The 24,152-nt window shown below is 42.1% G+C and overlaps 1 protein-coding gene and 1 long non-coding RNA gene across 14 annotated transcripts in view; both read left to right on the top strand.

The window, feature by feature from the left end:
* The window catches only part of MYSM1 (Myb like, SWIRM and MPN domains 1), a 41,813-nt gene extending 34,240 nt beyond the window's left edge, over positions 1–7,573 (top strand). For 8 of the 12 annotated variants that reach the window (XR_015160113.1, XR_015160112.1, XM_086390221.1 and 5 more), the window contains 3 exons: positions 1,297–1,402; positions 1,580–1,637; positions 2,648–7,573. Coding sequence is in view for 9 of the 12 variants with exons in the window: in XM_086390221.1 (XP_086246347.1) it covers positions 1,297–1,402; positions 1,580–1,637; positions 2,648–2,815 (332 nt within the window). In the remaining 3 variants the exon portion in view is untranslated. The remainder of the gene's footprint in view (positions 1–1,296; positions 1,403–1,579; positions 1,638–2,647) is intronic. The other 4 variants (XM_086390228.1, XR_015160114.1, XM_086390222.1 and 1 more) reach the window with 4 other exon arrangements.
* A 5,527-nt stretch (positions 7,574–13,100) lies between these two features.
* Positions 13,101–16,196, top strand: LOC147375444 (uncharacterized). Of its 2 annotated transcripts, XR_015160110.1 has the most exons (3): positions 13,101–13,334; positions 13,552–14,162; positions 15,977–16,196. It is a non-coding gene; the product is annotated as an uncharacterized LOC147375444 (long non-coding RNA). The 2 variants fall into 2 exon arrangements; XR_015160111.1 differs by lacking the exon at positions 15,977–16,196 and having other exon boundaries at positions 13,552–15,625.
* Positions 16,197–24,152: the final 7,956 nt, after the last annotated feature.

The raw sequence follows: 24,152 nt of genomic DNA, 5'->3' as shown, positions 1-24,152 counted from the left end.
TGGCAATTTGATCTCTTGTTCTCTGCCTCTTGAAACCCAGTTTATATATCTGGAAGTTCTCGGTTTCTGTACTGCTAAAGTCTAGCTTGAAGGATTTTGAGCATAACCTTGCTAGCATGTGAAATGGGCACAATTGTACAGTTGTTTAGACATTCTTTGGCATTGCCTTTCTTTGGGATTGGAATGAAAACTGACCTTTTCTAGTCCTGTAGCTACTGCTGTGTAAGTGGCCTTACATCCATACAAAGTCCATACAGAAGTCCCCTCTAGGGGCTTTTCTGGTGGTCCACTGGCTAGGACTCCATGCTCCCAATGGAGGGGGCTCAGTTCCAACCCCTTGTCAGGGAACTGTATCCTGGATGCCATAGCTAAGACCCCGTACAGCCAAATTAATTAATTAAAGAAAAATACTTTTATATAAAGCCTGGCACATAGTAAGCATTATACCAGTGTTACTATTATTGTATTGGCCTTTGGTAATGAATCACCTGAGCTTTTTAAATATACCACAAATATAACTACATGGGGATTTTGAAGGATATATGAGAAATTACTAAGTAGGCTCATCTTTTGGTATTTTTGCCTTTCTAACTTATGTAAGTGATATCTACCCTTTGGACTTGTTTCCTCCAGAGTTTATGTGACTCAAGTGATGTTACTGCCTCTCCAGAATTAAATCTAGTCCCTCCCTGCCTAGTCTTACGTCAGCACACAGAGGGAGGTGGAATGAATGTAGGCTTAGAAGTCAGACAAGACTGCTGGAGTGTGAAATCCAAGCTCTTCGCTTTACTAGTGGAAACAGCTTGTTCAACCCGTCTCAGCCTCAGTTTTATGTGTTAAATAGGAATAATGCTACCTATCTTATAGCACTGTGTTGATAATCTGTGTTTTAAAAAAAGTCATTGAGATGGAACATAGCTTGGTTTGCCTAAATCAATCCCTGTTTAAGCCTATGGTTCTGGCAAGTACATCTAAGTGCCCACTTTCACTCCAGAAGCCTCTTGCTTTGGATGATGATTTATATGATCATCTTACCTGTCACAGTTCTTTGCATAGAATTGTCATGCAAATGGCACTGTTCCTTTTCTTTATTAATTGCTTGGCATTAATAGGCTTAATGGACCAAGTTCAACCAGGCAATGCATAATTAATGAATGCCTCATATGTTTAAAGTGCTGCTTAGCTGGTCTGCCAAGTTGCAATTGTGAAAACAGTGATGGGAATTGTAAGTAATTAAAAGGAGATTGGAGATTCAAGAAATAGTTGGTAAAAATGTGCTTCTTTATGCTGTTCTAGGTTTACCTTATAAATTTGAAGTACAACAGATGTTAGAAGAACCTCGTTGGGAGTTAGTGTTTGAAAAGACAAGATGGATAATAGAAAAATACAGGCTATCCCGGAGGTATGTGCTGTGGTTTGAGAGGGTTGCACATCTGCAGTGTTCTCATTAAACTATGTTTTAGGGAAAACCCAAGTTAAATATAAAATTGTGATGTATGGCATCAGTGATAGTTTATTACAAAACTAATGTGTTTATAGTATTTGTTTCATTGGTTTGTTTTCATATTTCTTCCAACAGCAGTGTCCCCATGGATAAAATCTTTCGCCGAGATTCTGACCTGACTTGTTTGCAGAAAGTAAGCTTCCTTCAGTTTAATTGGTTTCATTGTTCATAGATTCTAAAGCTGTTCATCTTGATGTGTTTTCCCATGATGCCTGATGCTTTGTGGATACATTTTCTGTGTGTTTCTTTTATTGCTTTTTCCTTTCTAAATTTAATTTCTAGGAGATAATTAGTAATGTGTTTTGTTGCCCACGCTTGCATATAGAAATAATATTGTTTTAGAACAAAATTTGTCAATGTTGGCTGATTACTATTGTACACAATGGAGAGCATTTTTCTTATTTAATTAAATTCAAAAGCACCATGTTCCCATTTAACTTTAACAATTGATCATTTTTAAAAGTGATAGTATAAATCTGACAAATTTAAATGGTCATTTTACTTAACTTCTGGTAGAAAATAAGAGTCTTGAATTATTTTATTTCATTTCTAGTTTTGTTTCTATGAGTGTATTGAGAGATTGGCAAGATTGGTCTTTCTTTTTTTCTTTTAGTAACAGTTTGGAAATAGAAAATTTTAACTTACTAAGTTTCTTCTTTAATATTTTTTACCCCCTCCTATTGTAGTCACTTTCTCTTTGTTCTATTGGAAGATTAATATACACATTTCCCAGGAACTAGACTCTGGCATCCTATATTTGAAATGGTAGAATCTTGTATTTTAATGTACATAGATTTTTATCCCATAGGATTCTTTGCTTTGTAAATAAAACTACTTAAAGCAAATCCACAAGTTCGTAGAAAGCATGATACATACAGTCTCAAGATTATCTCTTTATATAAAATCAGAACTAACCTAAGCATTCCTCAACAATGGTTTCCTATACTTCAGCTGTATGATTATTAAACACAAATTTATCCTCAACCTCCTCAACCTCCTAAGAGAGTGTTTCTAATTTAAGCACTAGAATTTTTCTAAGTTAAGCACTATAAAATAGATTTGCAAAGGGATAAAATGATAGTAATGCAAACCCTCTTCTTGTACTTTTATGTATTTCAATATAAAACTTTTCTTTTCAACTAGCTTTTGGAGTGTCTGAGGAAAACTCTGAGCAAAGTGACCAATTGCTTCATTGCTGAAGAATTCTTGACTCAAATAGAAAATTTATTCCTTTCCAGTTACCAAAGCAATCCAGAGAATGGAGTGGCTGAAGAGAACTGTACTGTGGGGCAAAAGGAATTGTTAATGTAATTATCTTAAAGTAAGATATTTTAATCTTGACACGGTAGATCTTACTTTGAGAGTTATAACCTTGAAATTATTGTTTAACTGTGGTACAGCTTTGACTTTTTTTTGCTAGTTCATGAAATCCAAACTTCACCACATACACCATCTGGCAAGAAAGAGAGCTGGACTTGTTTTCATATGTGGTACTCAGAGTGTTGTGTGAAGTGGGGTCGGCCTGCAGGCGCAGTCTTCCACGGCCAGTCAGGGCGTGAACTGGAGGGTGGCCTCCCTGCTGTCTTCAGGTTGATGAATGGATTGTGTCTCGAATTTTTGCTTCCCCTGAACTAGTCATTCCAGTTTTGCTGTCTCGTGTCTCATTAGGAGCACCTCTGTTCTCTTCATGTGTTTTTTTGAGGCTTGTTTATGGTTGCAGATGAGATGCGGGTGGGTGGTCACTGAAATAATGAACATGGTTGAGAACTGCTGGTTTAATGAATCTAACAGCATGCTATGCGAGGCCAGGGGAGGCCTGGAGAAGAGACCTAAAGGAGAGAATCAAATGACCGGCTGTTTAATTACAGATATTTGCTTCCATTTTACTTTATAACTGCACTGCTATAGGATGTGCCATTTTATCAGCTGTAGCATTTTGTCAGGCTTTGAGATACATAATATAAGGAGCTTCAGCTATAGGTGCCACTTAACTAGTGTTTGTGATAAAACTCAGTTAACTAGAACACAGGTAATCATAACAAACTAGATTTTTTATTTTTCCTCCTCCTACCTGCTATGAGGAGAAAGAGGCAAATTACAATAAAGCTTAAATAAATCAGATTTGATTTTAAAAACAAAAAATCCTTCCAGGACATATTATGTATTGAGCCCAGTTCTGTATACTTGCTGAATCCAGAACAGGGGTCAGTGGACCTTTTATGTAAAGGGGAAGTTAATAACTTAGGCTTGGCAGACTGCATACCATCTCTGTTGATCATTCTTCTTTATATTTTTTAACAGCTCTTTCAAAATGTAAAACCATTTTTAATTCATGAGCCTCATAAAAGACAGGTTGCTGGCTGTTGTCTTCCAAACCCTGCTCCAGAGGATTGCAAATATTTAGAATTTATTTTCAAGTGCATGAGCCTGAGCCACTGAAAGGTCTTGCATCATCTTCATCAGTTCTATTGCATCTAATCTGTGTATGATCTGTAATTTTACCTTTTTTTGGTTTAATGAATATCCAAGGAAAATAAGTCAGTGTTGGAAGGAGCAGTGAGCCAGTTTTAGATGATCTGGGTCTTGACTCAGTCTTGTGAATTGGGGGAATATAGTCTACCTTCTCTGGGCCTAAATTCATGTTTAACTGAGGTCTACATTATCTTCCCTGTGTCCTACGAGGTCTAAAATCTTGTAATTCACTCTAATCGTTGGACTTATTCACCTGGAGGTTATATTTTGAGATGGTACAGTCCCAAAGTTAATTTTAAGTGTTTTTTAAGGAAAGTGGCAGTATTTTCCGTTTTTCTACATTCATTTAGGATAAACAGTGAAACATAACTTACAAAGCAGTTACTGTGGGGACCAGGGATATTAGAACTGTAGACCAAAAATAGGAAACCTGAGTTCTTACCCGAATTCTCTTACCAGCTTTGTTATGTGACAATCACATAACCTTCTGTATGTCAGGCTCCTCACCTGTAATTCAAGGGCAGAAAGTGTGCTTCTGTAAAAGGTAGTGGTTCATTCCTTTGTACTCTTCCTTCTGACATGTTTTCTTCATTATACCTCAGGAACAGACCCTAGAAAGTGGTATTAATTAGCTTTCTTAATTGACATTTCCCTGTTATATTGATGGATTGGGGTTGGAAGATAGTGAAAATTAAGAATTCTTTTCTCAGTCTGGGTCTTCTGCCTGCTTGTGGGTTACTACATTTAGTAACCTAAGCCATACTATGAGGAGCTCAAACATGGTACTGTTCAGAGTTTAGTGCTTTGGGAGCATAGTTTTTTTAAGTAATACTTCCTGACTTTTTTTTTTGATAATAGAGTACATTTATCCTTTTAGAAGATAATTTTTAAAAAACAGAAACCATATTTAACATTGTAGTATAAACCTTTCATTTTTTTTAACATCATGTAATTTTGAATACAGTCTGTGATATTTTCCTCCCCTCCTCCCTCATTCATTCCTTTATATTTTTCTTATGATAGTCTTAAAACATTTTTGCAGCTCTTGGTGCCCACATTCCTATCACTGCCAACCTTGGCCTGCCGAGGGCAGTAGGAATCAAGCCTTGAGAAGCACGGGAAGTCTCGGACTGAGTGGCAGTGTGGGAGTTTAAGAGGCAGGGTCTCAGAGGGAAGCCTACCTCTAGCAATGTTTACAGAGTGGAGATAGGACCTGAAAACATCAGAGTCTCTTCGTCCTGATTTGGTCCTTACTTTTGTGCAATGACAATAAAATAAGGAGCTTCGTTTTGTTTTATTTTTTTTCTTTTTCCAGCTTGCCTACTGGAAATGGACATTATGATTACTTCACTAGTATTAGCTCTCTTTTAGTCTCATCCCAAAGTAATATTCAAAAAAAGAAAAATCAGTGGAATAAGATCCACAAGACCAGAGGCTGCCCCTGGGTCATTTCAGCCTTGGCCCATCGGCCCTCAGTGCTGCACTGTAGCTTCCGTGGGCCTTAGACACTTTGGCCTTTTTGACCCTCTTCTTCCACAGAAAAACTACTGAAAATCAATGTTACAACTGCATTTGTATAAAATGAATTTAATATTGTGTATGCATACATCCTCCCATCTGAAAGTGTTTTTTGTGTTATAAATTTAAAAGAAATTAAAACATTTGGGAGGGCCTCTAAATGTATTATAAACATGAGACCTGGTGCCTAATAGCTCAGTTGGCCCTGCCTATATTCTGTTACCCCTCCCCTATAAACTGACCTCACAAACCCTAGCGGAGCTTTGCCACACAGCCAAAAACACTGCAGTTCCTGTGGCTTTAGATCCATAGACATGAGCTTTGGTCTTGACTGACTCCACCAGCATTCAGGACTTAGTTGGAACCATTCATCCCCCAAAGAAAGATGGGCTGAAGTGGCTAATTTTAGTTTTCAGGTGGGTATTTTGTTCTGACTCTTATTACGAGTCACGGCTCCTGCCACCCTTTCTTCCTGCATTTCCCTCAAGCTCTTTTTTCATCCCCACTCCCTCAGTTGTCACCTGTCGGTGTGTAGCTATGAGATCCGCCATTGTCACGTGTTGAAAGCAAGGCCTGGAGAATGGAGTTGAACAGAAGCATTCTTGTTTCCCAGAAGCTGACTAATGCTGCCCCAGCCTTCTCTCCGTAACTTTCCTCCCCCCCAGGAGTGGGGCAAGGGCTGTGACGCACAGGTTGTTTGGGCAGCGAGGAGACTGTGGGCTCGGCATGCCACCCTGAGTGGGCCTCCTGCTCTTCAGTTCACCTTCTTCCTGTTTATCTTGCTGGGTCCTCATGAGCTGAGCTGGAGAACCTGGAGAAGCCGGTACAGGCAGGAGGCCCTAGGACTGATGCTCTGTCGCGTCCCTACACCACCCGGAAGGTAGCTACCGTCTCAGGACACACCCAGCTGGTGTTACCTATACTCTTCTCTACCCAGAGCCAGAGGCTCAATCTAGAGTCACACATTATGACATTTAGGAAAACTTACTTCACACAAGCACAAAGATAAAAAGACATACATTTGTGTCATCATCTGTTCCATCAGAGGTAATACAGCATTTAACAAAGAAATGTGATCATTTCCAGTTTACAGTAGTTTAATAGCTTTCTTACAAATTAATATCATATTTTGCAATATTTCCAGAAAACCACTGTGGAGAATAATGTAATATGCTTTAGCATAATTCCTTACCTTTTCTTAAAGGTTTTTTCATTTAACCTGTAATTTGGGCTTTCTGGTATTTTCTAAATCTTTTCTTTTAAGCTTCCTTAAATCCTTTCTAGAGCAAGGCAAAGAGTAAGTATGTTATCCCAGCTAAGTCAGGAGAAAGTCAAATATCCCAGAGAAGCTGTGATTATGCCAGGGGCTCTATACCAAACTAAATTTGAGAAGGTAAAATTAATTCATGATATGTGGGTTGTTTTATTCCTTTGACTATATTTATTAATATATTCATAAGAACTCTTAATTTCTGCCAAAAAAAAAAAAAAGCCTGATCTGCCATCTTTGAGGTTTCCTGGAGTACTCTCTTAGGAATTAAGAAACATGTTAACTGTGATCTTACAGTTTGTATTCCTGTTTCATAGGTTACCACAGAACATTTGTTTCAGATGAATCATAAAATAATATTTAGATTCTAGCATGAATTAAATAGATGAGTCAAATATATCTTTAAATTTGTGGATCTGATGTGTGAATTGTGTATTATGTACAAGTTTACCATGATTATTGATAAGCCTGTTGCTGTTGTTTTCCCCAAATGTTATTAATATCAGTGTTTATGGAATTTCTTTTATTAGTTTGAATCTTGGAATGTTCTGTACTAAAATATAATTTAAACCATTTTGTACAATTAAATATGATGCCATGTTGTGTATATCTGTATTAAAGAATATTGTAAATATTAATGTTTGTACAATTATGAAAGCTTTTCCTCAAAATAAGTGAATTCTCCTCCTAGTACTTAAATTGTGACATAAAATAACTGGTTTTAAACTTTGGGGTTTTATCTTATAAGAATTTAAGGGAAACATTCTAAAGATTCTATATAAATAAAATTTTGAAAATAAAGTGGTGAATCATTTGGTCTCTGTCTAAATTATTAGCAGCATACACGCTGATTACAAACAATGCCCCCATTAATTCAGCAAATATTTGCTGAGCATTTTAGGCACACAAAGGTGAATAAGGTCTTGGTTCCTTTCCACAAGAATCCTACTCCTTAATCCTACTACCTGATAAATGAGAAGCATATAGAACTGACATGGGTAGGTAAGACACTAAGATAAAAACAGGAACTGATTATAAATGCCTGTAAGACTGCAAGGGTAAGAGGTGTGTAGATAGATAAATGAGAACTCTTTAGAATGTAAGCAGTGAGATTGATTGCCTGAAAGATCACCTTTAAACCTTAATGATATTTGGGGACGATGTTCCAGATAGAAGATATTTCAGAGATAAGTGACCTTGGAGCATAGACATGGAGGTATAGAACGAGCGAGTTAGAGAATGATGAGTCTTGGGTTTAAGAGAAAATTCTCATGCGGAATTAACTCATTAACTAGTCCTTAACTTCCCAGTTCTTACTTTCTGCAAAACCTATCAATTTGAAAAACTGAACAACAGGGTCAGGCTTGTGTATATTCAATACATATAGATCTTCACTGTCTGTCCTTTTATTGAGGACTTCTTTGCATTCAGCACATAAACATCTACTCATTCTTTGCAAACAGTGCGTAGCACTCTATAGTACAAATTTGCCATTGTCAGCTTTGAACTGATGAACTTCAGATGATCCATTTTTCTATGAAAAGTTATTTTTGTTTGCACACTTCTAAAACTTCTCTGAATAGGTTCCTAGATACTTATGCTAGATGAAGATCTGTGTATAAATATAAATAGATTTATATTTTGTTAGTAATAGAAAATTTTCCATTTCTACAAGTGAATTTTTCTCTCAGTAGTACAGTTCATTATCTTGTTTACAAAACCAATTTGAATTCAGGCTCCTAAATGAAAATAATTTAGGTGGCAAAGTATAATCTTAGGAGTTCTAATTCCATGAGGCATTTATTTCATCGGACGTTCATTCCTGTGTACAGCTGTTATGGATTCCTGCTAATCAAGCATTTGCTATAATTTTGATTGGCCGGCATCATAGTCTGTGTGTGGCTCCAGACCAGGATTGTCCACAGACCTATTTGTACTGTAATAATGGTTTTTCTCACTGTTGCTGATGTGTTTCTACATCACTGATTCCCAATTATCTTCCCATAGAATGCTAGGTTAAAAGAAAATAGTATTTGCAGCAGCTGCTGCTGCTAAGTCACTTCAGCTGTGTCAGACCATGCGACCCCATAGACGGCAGCCCACCAGGCTCCCCCATCCCTGGGATTCTCCAGGCAAGAACACTGGAGTGGGTTGTCATTTCCTCCTCCAATGCATGAAAACGAAAAGTGAAAGTGAAGTCGCTCAGTCGTGTCTGACTCTTAGCGACCCCATGGACTGCAGCCCACCAGGCTCCTCCGTCCATGGGATTTTCCAGGCAAGAGTACTGGAGTGGGGTGCTATTGCCTTCTAGTATTTGCAGAGTTATAGCTAAATTTAAAAACCTGCTTTTATCGTCTGTATTTTTTCTGCTATCAAAAACAAGCTTTACCAGTTAATAACTCTGATACTTGTTACCAGGTATAATCAAGGATTCCTTGCCCACCTTCCTCCATTAACAAGTTAACCTCAAAATGTGGAATTGGATAGTTCTGAAAGCAAGTTAACTGCTTAGATTATTTTACCCAGATTAGTGATTACTGAACTTTCTTGTGTTTCAAAACATCTGTTAGATAGAACTCAACAGTAATTATGGTATCTTTAACCGTCAATAGGCTTCCCTGGTGGCTCAGATGGTAAAGAATCTGCCTGCAATGTGGGAGACTGGGGTTCGATCCCTGGGTTGAGAAGATCCCCTAGAGAAGGAAATGGCAACCCACTCTAGTCCTCTTGCCTGGAAACGTCTATGGACAGAGGCTACAGTCCATGGGGTCGCAAAGACTGAGCTTGGAACCATCAGTAACTAGGAGATTATCCACATCAGGCTCCCTTTGTGTAGCAAAATACTTTAAAGGAAATCTTGAACAGAATTATCTTCCTAATCACAAAAAATGAGTGGACTAATCTTCCCTGCCTCTCCTCAAACACACACCCTCCCCTAGAGAGAGTTTCCTTTTGTGCAAAATCGAATTGGATTGTAACACCATAGAGTTGGAGGGTATGTTAGGAAAATTAAACTAGCTGTTGTAACACCCTCCCCCCTAGTTTTCAATGTCTTAACAGTAGGTTTATTTCTCACACTGCAGGTTCTCTGCCTGGCACCCCTGGGCAGCTCCCCTCCCATGGGTAATTCGGGTAACCAGATTCTTTCACATGTGGCTCTGTCCTGTGACTGTAAGTAGCCCAGGTGTCTTCCATTTGGGGACAAGTGGATAAGAAAGAGAATCAGACACGATAATTTACCTTGGCTTGGAGTATACACATCATTTTTGATTTCAGTTTTTTGATAAGAACTAGTCATATGGTCCCACCCTGACACCAAGAGGGGCTGCTCAGTAGAGTCCTGACTATGCAGCTGCTTCCCAAAATTCGACACTGTGGAAGGAGAACACAAAACTTTGTTAGTGACTAGCCATTTCTGTTACACATGGCTAGGGTTGGTTTTTTTAAAACATTATGAATCCATCTTCAAATGGGCTTTAAATTACTGTGCCAGAGCCCTAATATTAAAGTAGAGGGCATTACCTGGTGGTCCAATGGTTAGGGTTCTGGGCTTCCACTGCAAGGACCGTGGGTTTGATCCCCAGTCAGGCAACTATGATCCCACAAGCTGTGTGACATGGCCCAAAAATAGAGAGGGAGGAAGGAAGGAAGAAAAGAAATGGATGACTTTCCCCCCTCAAATCAAAGAGTCTTAAAAGTTAGAAAGGACCTTGGAAATGTTTGGGCTTAGATTCCTATCTTCTAATATGAATAAACCAAAGTTCACAGAAATGAAGCAACGTGTCCAGTCACATAGGTCAAGTTTGTAGCAAGGTTATTTCTAGAAAAACTCCAATTTTGCTATTGCACCATCCTTTTGAGTGATTCCAAATTATTTTTAACTTCACAGCAAAAAGTACTACTTTGAATATTTTACGTGCAATTCAAATGTCAAATATAATTTATGTTTTACTTTAAAATATAATTTTGTCTTTTAGAACTGCCAGGTCTAATAAACTCCCAGAATGTGAATTTTATGGAAAAGTTGACTGAAGAATTACTATTAGAAGTGATATAATTAATGGCACTTTATTGGCTTTATGTAAGATTAGCTTTATTAACTTTATCTAAGATTAAAGAACACCAAATTTTGTGCTTGCTTATTTGCTTATAAGCTATTTGCTTATAATCCACAAAGCTACATTTGTTCCATCATTTTAATGAAAATGTTAACATATAAAGCCACTAGAGGGCGCTCCATCACAGTCTATGAACTCGAAGATCTCGGTCCTGTAGTGTTGATTGGCTTTGCAAAGTCAGGGAAAGTTGCACATCTGGCTAAACTTAACAAACACTGTAAAACATTCACTTGTCTAGTACCTTGGGCCTGTGTGATCTTGGGGTGAGTGTCCTTGTTTCTTGGTATCTCTAGGTAGCCATTTTCATTTTTGAAGTTTTCATTTTGAAGGGATTACAGTAACAGCATGCATCCTTCTAAATGCTGTACATATAATATCACATTTATTCCCCACAACATCCCTGCAAGAAGTTTTATTATTCCCATTTTAAACTTTAGGGAATTCTCTGGTGGTCCAGTGGTTAGATGGAGAAGGAAATGGTGACCCACTCCAGTATTCTTGCCTGAAAAATCCCATGGACAGAGGAGCCTGGTGGGCTACTACAGTCTATGGGGTCACAAAGAGTCGGACATGACTGAGCACACATGCATGCCAGTGGTTACGACTTGGCGCTTTGACGGTCAAAGGCCTGGGTTCAATCCCTGGGCAGGGAGCTAAAATCCCACAAGCTGCATAGCACAGCCAAAAATAAACAAACAATAAACTTAGCTTTAGAATGTTTAAGTAACTTATGCAAGGTCTTGCAGTAAGAAGTAGCAAAAACAGAATTCAAACTGTTCAAAATCAGCTCACCAAACTATCATGTTACTGGTTTCCAAGCTGCAAGAAACCTAAAAAACAATTTGGTTCTTAATGAAGAACTGAATTTAGTTCTTTAGTTTTAGATGAGAGAAATAGTACCCGAAGATGAGGAGTGACTTGTTCAAGTCACAGATTCAGTCAAGGCCAGACTGAGAAATCAAGGTCTTCCCATTGTCAGGGTTCCTGGATCACATTGCATGGGAATCCCTACCTTCTCTAGGGCAGTCAAAGAAATCCTGTGCTCACAGACGCTGCACCATGCTGCACCCTAACATGGCAGATGAAGTCATTGGATTATACATAGAATTGTCTGTTGCCTAGACAATAGGGCTTCCCAGGTGGCTAATGAATCCGCCTGCAATGCAGGAGTCTCGAGTTTGATCCCTGGGTTGAGAAGCTCCCCTGGAGAAGGAAAAAGAAACCCCCTCCAGTATTCTTGCCTAGAGAATCCTATGGACAGAGGAGCCTGGCAGGCTATAGTCCATGGGGTCGCAAAAGACACGACTTAGCAGCTAAACAACAACCTAGACGAAAGAAATGGCCTCACAGATAGAAATCTGCTCAAGCGTGGTTCCCTGTCTTTCCTATTGCAGCCAAGTCTGGAAGAAGCAAATTCATAAAAATACCTTGCATTTTCAAAAGTAATTAATCTCTCTGCCTCCAATAGGTCCCCCTACCTCCTCCACACTCCAGAAGGATTTTCTTTTTTATGAAGCACGAATCTGAAGCATGTCCTTTCTCTGCTGAAAATTCCCCAATGGCTTACCAAGCTTTCTGCACCAAGTCCAGCTCAGAAGACCCTTATCCGTCTCACCTCTTAGCAGTCCTCCTGCCCTTCCAGTCCAACACACACACACACACACACACACACACACACACACACACACACACACTTGCACTCTTTGCTCTAGTCTCATGGAACTATTGGATAAATCCATACACGCGCCAGCTTCCCCTGCAGCCTGCCCATGCAGCTCCCCCTGCATGGGACACCTGCCCCTGGTCCCACTGTTGTCTTACTTCTGTGAAAACTTCAAACTCAGACACCACTCCTGCCTAGACTCCTGTTCTTCACTCTTCTACTCTTCCCTCCAGAGTGGGCTGATCCCACTCCCTGAGCCCCTCTGACATCCTGTTCTTACCCAGGCACGCTGAATCTCACTTGTCTCTCTACTTTTCTGCCACCTTCGCTGGCCTGTGAGCTTCTGAATAGCACGGACCTTAACTTTTAAAACATTTTATCTATCCCCAGTGCCTATTATGATGCCTAACACGGATTAACAAGGCACTGAGTGGCAGTCTGATGAATAAATGAGTGAATGAATAAAAGAAAACAGAAAGCAAAAGAGGAAGGCAGATCTCTTGGTCGGGGGTGGAGGGGGAATCAGTTCTTTTAACTCAGATACCAGCTGTTTTTGTTTCCCACTATAAGGAGGGGAAAGAACAGGCAGGGCTGTTTGTTCTGAAAAATGAGCCCCAGAATGGGGTTGGGGGTGGGGTGGGGGGAGGAGCTGAGGGCCCGGGAGAAGCAGCATGTCTTCATTAGCCTAAGTGGCTGAGAGCTTCTGGAGACAAGAATCAACTGATTAGCGAGGGCCGCTTGCTCCAGAAGACGTATCCTCCTGCAATTTCCTCAGAAACACAAAGACAGGTGAGATTATAATGCTATAAACATAATTGCATTTTCTAATCAAAAGTGCAACAGAACTCGGGTAATTATGAGCCTTCAGTAACTTAACCATTTTACATGCTGGGTATTTTCATCACTGAGAGCTGCTGGAGTGGGGTCGGGGGAGGTGGGATGGTGCTCGAGCATTTTGATCCATTGCTCTGTGTTCTTTTCTGCGGCATCTCCATGGAGGAAACAGCTCGCAGTGGAAGAGCAAGCAATGAGGTAGCAGCCATTTCAAGACGACAACAGCGCCTGGGTAACTTGAGGCCAGGCAGTGAAGTTGCTGCATGTTCTGGGGGCAACTGGTGTTTGGGCAAATGGGGACCATCAGGACGTCATCTCAGGCCGTCTGAGTGGAGCAGGAGGGGCAGCGCCAGCTAACAGCCACGCCCTTTCTCCGCCCTGACGCAAGCCCGTGAACTGCACTGTCTTCTCAGCCAGGGACTCAGCACAGCCCTGGCAACAAATGGAGGGTGGAGTGTGCTCTGGGCAGACCCAGAGCGGACTGATCTCTCCTCTGCTGGAGAGAGAAGAGCGACAACAAAACCCAGAAAAACAAAAACACAAACCAGGCCTTTGTGGAACTGGAGGGCTCTTTTTATGGCTGTAGAAGGAAAAGAAAAGCATCCTGCTGAACTTTGCTGGTGGTCCAGTGGTTACGACTCCATGCTGCCACTGCAGGGGGCATCGGTTCGATCCCTGGTCTGGCAACTAAGAGTCCATGTGCTGTGTGGTGTGGCCAAAAGATCTTTTAAAAAGAAGAAGGAAAGGATCCTGCCAAGCCCAACTCCTCTCCCCAAAGTTTAGGTATGCAACAGCACTTCTTCCTGGCCCTCAGACGCAGGACCCAGCTGTGAGTCTTGCAAGGTTCCGCATAGCAGGCATTTTTTTTGGTTTTGCAGATAGGCAGGGCCACATGGAGGGAGCCCTGTAATTCCAATGAGATTTCTCTGTAAAACAGAGCACAGTCAGAGAAAGCCAGAAGGTACTGGGGCAGCAGTGACGTGGTGATAAGAGAAGACAGTGCCATGTGGGGTGACGTGATGGCTCCACGCAGTTGGTACACACAGTATGTAGGGCCATGACCCAAGATATGGAAACGGGGTCATGCCTTGAGGTTGTCAGGTGCCGTCCTAGAGAGAGGTGTATCTGTGATCCTCATGAGAAAAGATTCAGGTCGTCAACAGTCACCATCTTCAAATCCCAAAATGAAAGGGTTCCACTAAATCAGTAGCGTTCAGGCTTTTTTTTTTAGGTGGAGATCTTAAAATTTTAAGGCTTTCCAGGTGACTCAGACCCCACTCCAGTACTCTTGCCTGGAAAATCCCATGGACGGAGGAGCCTGGTAGGCTGCAGTCCATGAGGTCGCCAAGAGTTGGACGCTACTGAGCGACTTCACTTTCACTTTTCACTTTCATGCATTGGAGAAGGAAATGGCAACCCACTCCAGTGTTCTTGCCTGGAGAATCCCAGGGACAGGGGAGCCTGGTGGGCTGCTGTCTATGGGGTCGCACAGAATCGGACATGACTGAAGTGACTTAGCAGCAGCAGCAGCAGCCAATGCAGGAGATACAGGTTCGATCCCCAAGTCAGGAAGATCCTCTGGAGAATGAAACAGCAACCCACTCCAGTATTCTTGCCTGAAGAATTCCATGGACAGAGGAGCCTGGCAGGCTACAGTCCATGGGGTCACAAAGGTGGACACGACTGAGGCAGTGAGCACACGCACATTGTAAAGCTTACATAAAAACCGAGCTCTTGTGACAGATGATAAAACAAGTATTATGCATAAAACAGATAACAGCTCAAAAGTAGAAATAATCAATTGGCCATCAACTGGAAAATGGATAAACAAAATGTGGTCAATCCATACAATGAAATGATATTCAGCCATAAAAAGGAACAAGATACCAATAGACAGTAAAACAGAGATAAGCCTTGAGAACATTGTGTTCAGTGGAAGAAGCCCGTCACATTCATGCATGTGAAGTGTCCAGAAAAGGTCAATAACAGAAAGAGAAAGTAGATTGATGGTTGCTAGGGGCTCCAGGGAGGAAGGAATGGGGAGTAGCTGTAATGGATACAGGGTTTCTTTCTGGAGTAATGAAAATGTTCTGGAATTAGGTGGTGATGATGATGATGATGGTTGAACAACCCTGTGAATTTACTAAGAACCACTGAATGTACTAAAACCGTTACTTTAAAATGGTGAATTGTATGGTATGTGAATTTTTGTCTCAAAACCAAAATAAAACAAAAACCAGATAAAACAGGACTTGATGTGGGAGGAGGAGGACAGCCTGTAGCCTTCACAGCTGCTTTGACCATTTTGTGTCTCTGCCCATCTTCCATCTAGAGCTTTCTAGCCTGGCTTTCAGCGCCCTGGGGAGCGAAGTAGCGGGGAAAGTGGAACTTGTAAAATTGAGAAAGTAAACTTTCACTTAATTTTCCTGTTTTCCCCCCAATCCAAAAAAGTTCTGCTTTCCTAGTCTGCTTTCTCCAGATGCCAAACAGGCAGTGACCTAGTAGGGTTGGGGAGGGTCAGTTGCCCACTGAGGAGGGAGCAGGAAAGCACCAAGGAGTAACTCTTCTTAAGTTGCTTGTTTTTTGTTTTTTTTAAGCTGGAGTGGATTGCCATTTCCTCCTCCAGGGGATCTTCCTGACCCAGGGAACGAATCCCTGTCTCCTGCATCTCCTGCGTCTCCTGCATCTTTACCACTGAGCCACCTGGGAAGCCCCCTTAAACTGCTTCTTGAACTTCTCTGGTACTACCTCCCTTCTCTGCTTACCAGTCCTCACCCTTTTAGCCCCAGCTCCATCCCCAATTCCAGCTGCCCTGAATGCTGCAGATTCCTGACCCTTGAGGGGTTAGAGAAGTTCTACAGGTAGATGGGTTACTTCTTGCCTTTCTCTGACTTTCCCTGGTCTGCTGAGTCAGGCCTGTCCTGTTTCTCTTCTACGTCACACCCGTCAGTACAAACCAACCACTGCCGCTTTGCTGTGTTTTTCTGATGTTCCAGGAGAGATCAGAGGTTAACTGTGCATAGTCAGTCTTTCATCTTTAACCCAGAGTTAAAGCCATGGCTTTCCATATTTCTTAAATTCCCTTCAATTAGCACACAATTTTATAGTTGAGAAAAGAGAGAGAAGGAGAAAGGTGAACATTTTGGAGGTCGATTTGAAAGCACTTGGAAACTGCAAACAGATTTGAAAGTGAGGCAGGAGTCCAGAGAGACGGGAGGGCAGAGGTGCCATTGGCAGAGATGTGGAGTCAGATTCCAGAAGCAGGTTCGATGTGATGAGTCAGTTATGTTTCTCTGTTCTTCAGGGAGGGATCCAATTTTGAGCTATGACCACAGGACACATGGGGAAAGACCAGCTTTCCAGAATGAGCACTTGGGTGCGCAGTGTCACCAGGGTCTGACCCAGTGCCCCAGCTGCCCTTGACCTTGGAAGTTGGAGCCATGTGACACCCTATAACCCTGAACCCAGGCTCATCCCTTCCCTATATTCTGGAACTATCTAGCTCTAGTGGGGGTGGGTGAGACACAGGCCATCCTGGGCTCTGGAGCGTTTAGCATCCAGGAAGCCCAACCACAAATTCCCCTCCAACTCATACCTCAACTCTAATAACCATCCAGTGGAAAAGGCTCCAGCTTACAGCCCAGTTCTAGCACCAGCCTACCCAAACATACTTCCAAATCCATATGATCTGGGCCTGCTATCAAGGCCTAAAATCAAAGCCAGAACACACACTCCGTAGCTAGATCCTTGTTAACCTGCAGTCAGTTGTGTTTGACACACCCTTTGATGATTCTCAAGACCTCCTACCCAGCTCCCATCCAGAACCAAATGCTGCTTCACCCAGGCACGTTCATGATCAGTAAGGCAGTTAAAGTAGCCAACATCATTTTCACCCCTGGAGCCTTGAGGTCAAGACTCAGGAGTAAGAGAAAGAAGCAAGTCTCATCTCAGTCAGCTGCTCCAGGCTTACCCTCAAGTGGATCTCAACCCCTGGGCTAAGTCCAGACCTGGCCTGTCTTTCCAGAGCTTTCTGGAGCACTTAAAAGCTTCATGATGAAAAGAAGCTCATTATTAGAGAAATGCAAATCAAAACAACAATGAAGTATCACCTCACACTGGTCAGAATGGTCATCAGCAAAAAATCTACAAACAATAAATGCTAGAGAGGGTGTGGAGAAAAGGGAACCCTCCTACACTGTTGATGAAAATGCAAATTGATACAACTCTGCAGAGCAGTGTGAAGTTTCCTTAAAACCTAAAAATAAAACTACCATAAGACACAGCAATCCCACTGCTGGTCACATACCCTGAGAAAACCATCACTGAAAAAGACACACGTATCCCCAATGTTCATTGCAGCACTATTTACAATAGCCAGGACATGGAAGCAACGTGGATGTTCACTGACTGATGAGTGAATGAATGAAGAAGTTGTGATACATATATAGAATGGAATATTACTCCATCATAAGAAAGAAAGAATTTGAGTCAGTTCTAGTGAGGTAGATGAAGCTAGAGCCTGTTATACACAGTGAAGTGAATCAGAAAGAGAAACAAATATCATGTATTAACGCATGTATATGGGATCTAGAAAACTGGTACTGATGAACCTATTTGCAGGGCAGGAAGAGAGGTGCAGACGTAGAGAGAAGGGACTTAGGGACACGAGGGGGAGTGGGAGGGTGGGACGAGTTGAGAGAGTGGCACTGACATGTATACACTACCATGTGAGAAGTAGATGGCCAGTGGGAAGCCGCCCCACAGCACACGAGGCTCAGCTCAGTGCTCCGTGAGGGCCTAGAGGGGTGGGCTGGGGCTGTATGAGGAAGGCTCAAGGGGGGGACTTGGGTACACGCAGCTGATTCATGATGCAGTACAGCAGCAACTGACACAACATAGCAAAGCAATTATATTGCAATTAAAAAAAAAAACAGATTCAATAGATAAAAAAAAAAAAAAAGAAAAAAAAGCCTCACAATTTCTTCCCGAAGACAATAGATACATTTTCCTGTTCCCCAGTTCAGACCTGGGAAGGTCCCATCTAGAGCCTGCTCAGCCAGTTTTGCAATGTAAATTCAGGGGAAGGACTACACGGGAACCATAATAATAAGATTGCATTTTCTATTGTAATCGGATCTTGCTGGTTCTCCACTCATAATTACAATAAGTGCTTTTTAAATGGTTAAAGCCAGTGAGGGGTCAGGGAGTCCTGGGATCAAGTGGAAGAAACAGACAAGATATATAAGAAAGACATCTTCCTGGCTGTTGTTATTTTTGTGGCAGTGTACAGGTTTAAATCCATGCCATCACTCACTAGGTGTGTGACCTTGGACAATTATTCTGCATCTCAGTCACCCATACTGCCTGACTCATATGGTTGTTGCAAGGAAGAAATGAATTAATACATGCAAAACACTTAGAACAATTCCTAGGATGAGGCAGGCAGGAGCTCCATAAATATTGGTGATCATCATTATTGATTTTATCATTCATATTATGATTATAAATGATGTTGGTATTATTTAAATACAATTATTTCTTTATTGTGTGTGCTAAGTCACTTCAGTCACGTCTGTCTCTGCAACCCCATGGACTGTAGCCCACCTGTCTCCTCTGTCCATAGGATTCTCCAGGCAAGAATACCGGAGTGAGTTGCCATGCCCTCCTCCAGGGCATCTTCTTGATCTAGGGATTAAACTTGCCTCTTTTATGTCTCCTGCAGTGGCAGGTGGCTTCTTGACCACTAGTGCCACCATTGTGAAAGTGAAATCACTCAGTCGTGTCCAACTCTCTGTGACCCCGTGGACTGTAGCCTACCAGGCTCCTCAATCCATGGAATTTTCCAGGCAAGAGTACTGAGGTGGGTTGCCATTTCCTTCTCCAGGGGATCTTCCCAACCCAGGGATTGAACCCAGGTCTCCTGCATTGCAGGCAGATGCCTTACTGTTTGAGCCACCAGGGAAGCCCACCATTACTATTATTTAAATCACTCAAGTTTCAGTGTGGGAAACAGAAACCACTGTAGGTGTTTTATGCAAGAGGGAATTTAACACAGGAAATTAGATGCTTACAAAACCACTGGAAAAGAGCTGAAGGTGTGGGCTACAGTCAAGGCCTCCCCTGGAGCCTGCTGGAATTAAAATCCCACCACCTCTGCTTCCATTGTCTCTGAGTGCTGGGAGGTCATGTCAGTCACCACCCAGAGGATAGGACCCTGGTGAAGGAGTCCGTCAGCAACCGACGGACAGATAGATGGTAGATGCACAGAAAACTCTCATCTCCACACTTGGAGCAAAAACATCCCAAAGACGCAGGAAGATGGCTTTCCCCTCACATCTGCCTGCCAGGTCTCCTGAAAGAACATCCAAACAACAGGACCCAATTAGCATGTGGAGCTCTAAGGGTCTGGAAGTGAGGTTGTTTGTTTTCCAATTGTTCTAATGAGAGGAAACAGGAACAGAGGTAGGGAGAGACATCCAGGCAGGCAGACAAATGAGAAGAACGTCCTAAGCCGAAGGCACCCCTCTGTCCAGAAAGTGGGCCTCACCTGAAGGGGGAGGCCATTCCTAGCATCCGTCCATCAAGCCAGATGGGGAGGGAGTCCTGCGGCAGTCCAGGGGTTAAGACTCCCCACTTCCACTGTAGCGGGGACGGGTTTGATCCCTGGTTGGGGCACTGAGATCCCACATGCCATGCAGCATGGCCAAAATTTAAAAAAAAAAAAGGGGAACCCTCTTACACTGTTGGTGGGAATGCAAACTAGTACAGCCACTATGGAGAACAGTGTGGAGATTCCTTAAAAAATTGGAGATAGAACTTCCATATGACCCAGCAATCCCACTGCTGGGCATACATACTGAGGAAATCAGAATTGAAAGAGATCTATGTACCCCAATGTTCATTTGAGCAGTGTTTACAATAGCTAGATGGCCATTGGCAGATAAATGGATAAGAAATATTCCATTGTGTACATATACACAATGGAATATTACTCAGCAATTAAAAAGAATGCATTTGAATCAGTTCTAATGAGGTGGATGAAACTGGAGCCTATTATACAGGGTGAAGTAAGTCAGAAAGAAAACCACCAATACAGTATATTAATGGATGAAAGTGAAAGTGAAGTCGCTCAGTTGTGTCCAACTCTTTGCAACCCCATGGACTGTAGCCCACCAGGCTCCTCCATCCATGGGATTCTCCAGGCAAGAGTACTGGAGTGGGGTGCCATTGCCTTCTCCAGGGGATCTGCCTGACCCAGGGATCAAACCCAGGTCCCCCACATTGTAAGCAGACATTTTACCATCTGAGCCACCAGGGAAGTCCTATTAATGCATATTTATGGAATTTAAAAAGATGGTAATGATGACCCTATATGTGAGACAGCAAAAGAGACACAGATGTAAAGAACAGATTTTGGACTCTTTGGGAGAAGACGAGGGTGCAATGATTTGAGAGAATAGCATTGAAACATGTACATTCAGTTCAGTTCAGTTCAGTTGCTCAGTTGTGTCCGACTCTTTGCGACCCCATGAATCGCAGCATGCCAGGCCTCCCTGTCCATCACCAACTCCCGGAGTTCACTCAGACTCACATCCATTGAGCCGGTGATGCCATCCAGCCATCTCATCCTCTGTCGTCCCCTTCTCCTCCTGACCCCAATCCCTCCCAGCATCAGAGTCTTTTCCAATGAGTCAACTCTTCACATGAGGTGGCCAAAGTACTGGAGTTTCAGCTTTAGCATCATTCCTTCCAAAGAAATCCCAGGGCTGATCTCCTTCAGAATGGACTGGTTGGATCTCCTTGCAGTCCAAGGGACTCTCAAGAGTCTTCTCCAACACCACAGTTCAAAAGCATCAATTCTTCGGCGCTCAGCTTTCTTCACAGTCCAACTCTCACATCCATACGTGATCACTGGAAAAACCATAGCCTTGACTAGATGGACTTTGTTGGCAAAGTAATGTCTCTGCTTTCCAATATACTATCTAGGTTGGTCATAACTTTCCTTCCAAGGAGTAAGCGTCTTTTAATTTCATGGCTGCAGTCACCATCTGCAGTGATTTTAGAGCCCCCCAAAATAATATGTTAAATAGATCACCAGTCCAGGTTTGATGCATAAAACAGGGTGCTCAGGGCTGGTGCACTGGGATGACCCTGAGGGATGGGATGGGGAGGGAGGTGGGAGGGGGGTTCAGGATGGGGAACACATGTACACCTGTGGCTGATTCATGTCAATGTATGGCAAAAACCACCACAATATTGTAAAGTAATTAGCCTCCAATTAAAATAAATAAATTAATTTTTAAAAAGACACATACATTAAAAAACAAAACAGATGAGGACAGAGAAAGCATGTAGGTATGAACAGAGAGGGTCTCAGTCTCCTGGCCTTTACCATGAAGTTGGGTCTGTCATGAGTAGAAATATTATCACCCAAGAAAACACAGGAGAATGTTCTTGGAACACTTGCCTTTCAGGCAAAGCACAAAATTCAGAAACCACAAGAAAAAAGACTGACCTATTCAACCAAAGAAAAAAACCTAAAATAGAAAGACAAGTGAAAGTTTTAGGGGAAATATTTACAATTCAAATAATCAGTTAATATCCACACTATATCAAGAGCTCCCATAAGACAATAGGATTCAAAAATTTGGCTGGAGCAGGTCACCGAAAAGCTTTTCATAGGCTGGTGGGTTGTGTAGGCTGTGTCCTCTGTCAAGAGTGTCTTTTCCCCTACCCACCTAGAAGAATCTCTATTAATATTCAGACACTAATAATACCCCCTCTCCTTGACTTATTACCTGACTTCCCCTCTGAGGTGGATACCATGGTGCACAGCCAGATTCCCTTCAGAATGGGGGCATCGTCATCCTCAGCTACAAGATAGCTGAGTCTTGTACAGGAATTGCTCTTGGCGAAAAGAAGTTGCCCTCCCAAGTCCACATCACTTGCCTGGGGGCAGCCTGTATCCAAGTTGGTGGATACAAGAGTACACATATCCAGAGCCCTTGGACAGCCAAGACAAGCGGTAGAGCCATGTGAGCTCCAGAGATGCCCACAGGGAAAGCTAAGGCTTCTGTTCCTATTTCTGTGTCCAACCAACTCTGCCTCACTCACCCCTCACAAGTATTGGCCCAGAGAGCACTTCCCAATAAATCTCTCGCACACAAATCTAAGAGTATTGGGATGTTTTCCTGGGAATCTGAACTATGACAATCTCCTATTGATGGCTTATGGATTTTTCCATAGTGATACGTGTTGATTTACTTTAATCCATCTTAATGGGATTTTATTTTACAAACATACCACGGTTTAGTTATTCTTCTCTTTTTATGGATATGTAGTTCATTTCCATTTTTTTGCTGTACATGCAGTGCTTTAATATCGTTTTACATATCTCCATGATCACTTGCAAGTGTCTCTGGGATGCACACCTGGAGAAGTGGAGCTGTAAAATCAGAGATATATGAAGTTCCAAGTTATCACCAAGTTCTCTGCAAAGTTGTAATATCCACTGACACTCCTACCAGCCTTGCATCAGAGCTCCTACGTCTCCACACCTACCCAGGTGTTGTCAGACTTTTACATGGTTGCCAGTCAAATGGGAGGGAAAGGGCATTTCATTGTTGCTTGAATTATAATTTCCTTGTGACTAGTGAGCTGGAACATCTTTCTGCGGAGGGTGGTGGCATATTCCTCTCTAGGAATTACTTGTTCATACCTTTGACCTGTTTTCATATGAAGTTGTTTGGTTTTCTTACTGATTCTTTAAGAGTTGTTGAATACTTAGGCTAAATAGGGACCATTTGTTGGTCAAATGCATGACAAAGTTACCTCCTTCTCTAGATTCTCCATTAATTTCTTAGGCCTTTTCACATATATAATTTTTTCCAATCCAAACTGCTCTTCTGCACTCCAGGCCCTGTTCCAGACATCTGGCATGACCCACAAGCCTTCCAAACATCCTGTCTCCAGAAAGGAACTCACTGATCTCCCATTCCCCATTGATCCAAATCAGGACCTGCTCATCCTCCAGAATTGCCCATCTCAGTTCATGGCACCACCACCTACCTAGTCAGCTAGGCAGAAACTTGCATGGCAGGCTGCACTCCTTTCCCTCCTTCCCACATACCTTCTGTCTATCTAGTTTCCTTTCAATGCCATATCTCTCAGATCCTCTTCTCCAAACCTCTTCTTGCTGTGTTAAGTCAGGCCCTCATCACATCTCCTGGGCTAATGTGTTAGCATGGGTGCTATTTCGACCTCCTGTCTTCTCAATCAGACTCCTACCCTGTCCCAGCTATAGTTCTCCTCCCTTCTAGACTACACACTGGTCTCTATACACACCAGTTTAATGGTATCCCTGTTCTCCTTTAAACCATTCAATGTCTCATTATTATAAGGACACATTCTAAATTCCTTTAGCTTATCTTGACTCCTATTTTCAACTCTGCTCTCGTAACTTGCAGGCTTGATCCCAATCTTACTCAGCTATTCGTGGCTCACTAATGTGCCCCATCTCTCAAGATTCCATTCTTATTGCTATTTTGTTCTTTATGCCTGAAATGTTGTTCCTGCTTTTTCTACCTGATTTAGCATCATCTTCTCCACCAAGTTTCACCTGTTTTCCCTGGTCCCAACACAGGACCAAGACCCATAGCACATTTGACTGAGTTCCAGTGTTTACTACTCAGATATGAATTGTGGTTTTGTCTCTTTTCCACTAGAGGGTTTGTTCCTTGGTGGTTGAAATTGCTCACCCCCATCTCTAGGGTC

The sequence above is a fragment of the Bos grunniens genome, chromosome 3 (assembly GCF_055505025.1).
Source record: "Bos grunniens cultivar Pamir isolate PY7600 chromosome 3, Bosgru_T2T1.0, whole genome shotgun sequence".
Lineage (NCBI taxonomy): Eukaryota > Metazoa > Chordata > Mammalia > Artiodactyla > Bovidae > Bos > Bos grunniens.
The sequence above is the reverse complement of the archived record's forward strand: the minus strand, read 5'-3'. Positions and strand labels throughout refer to the sequence as shown.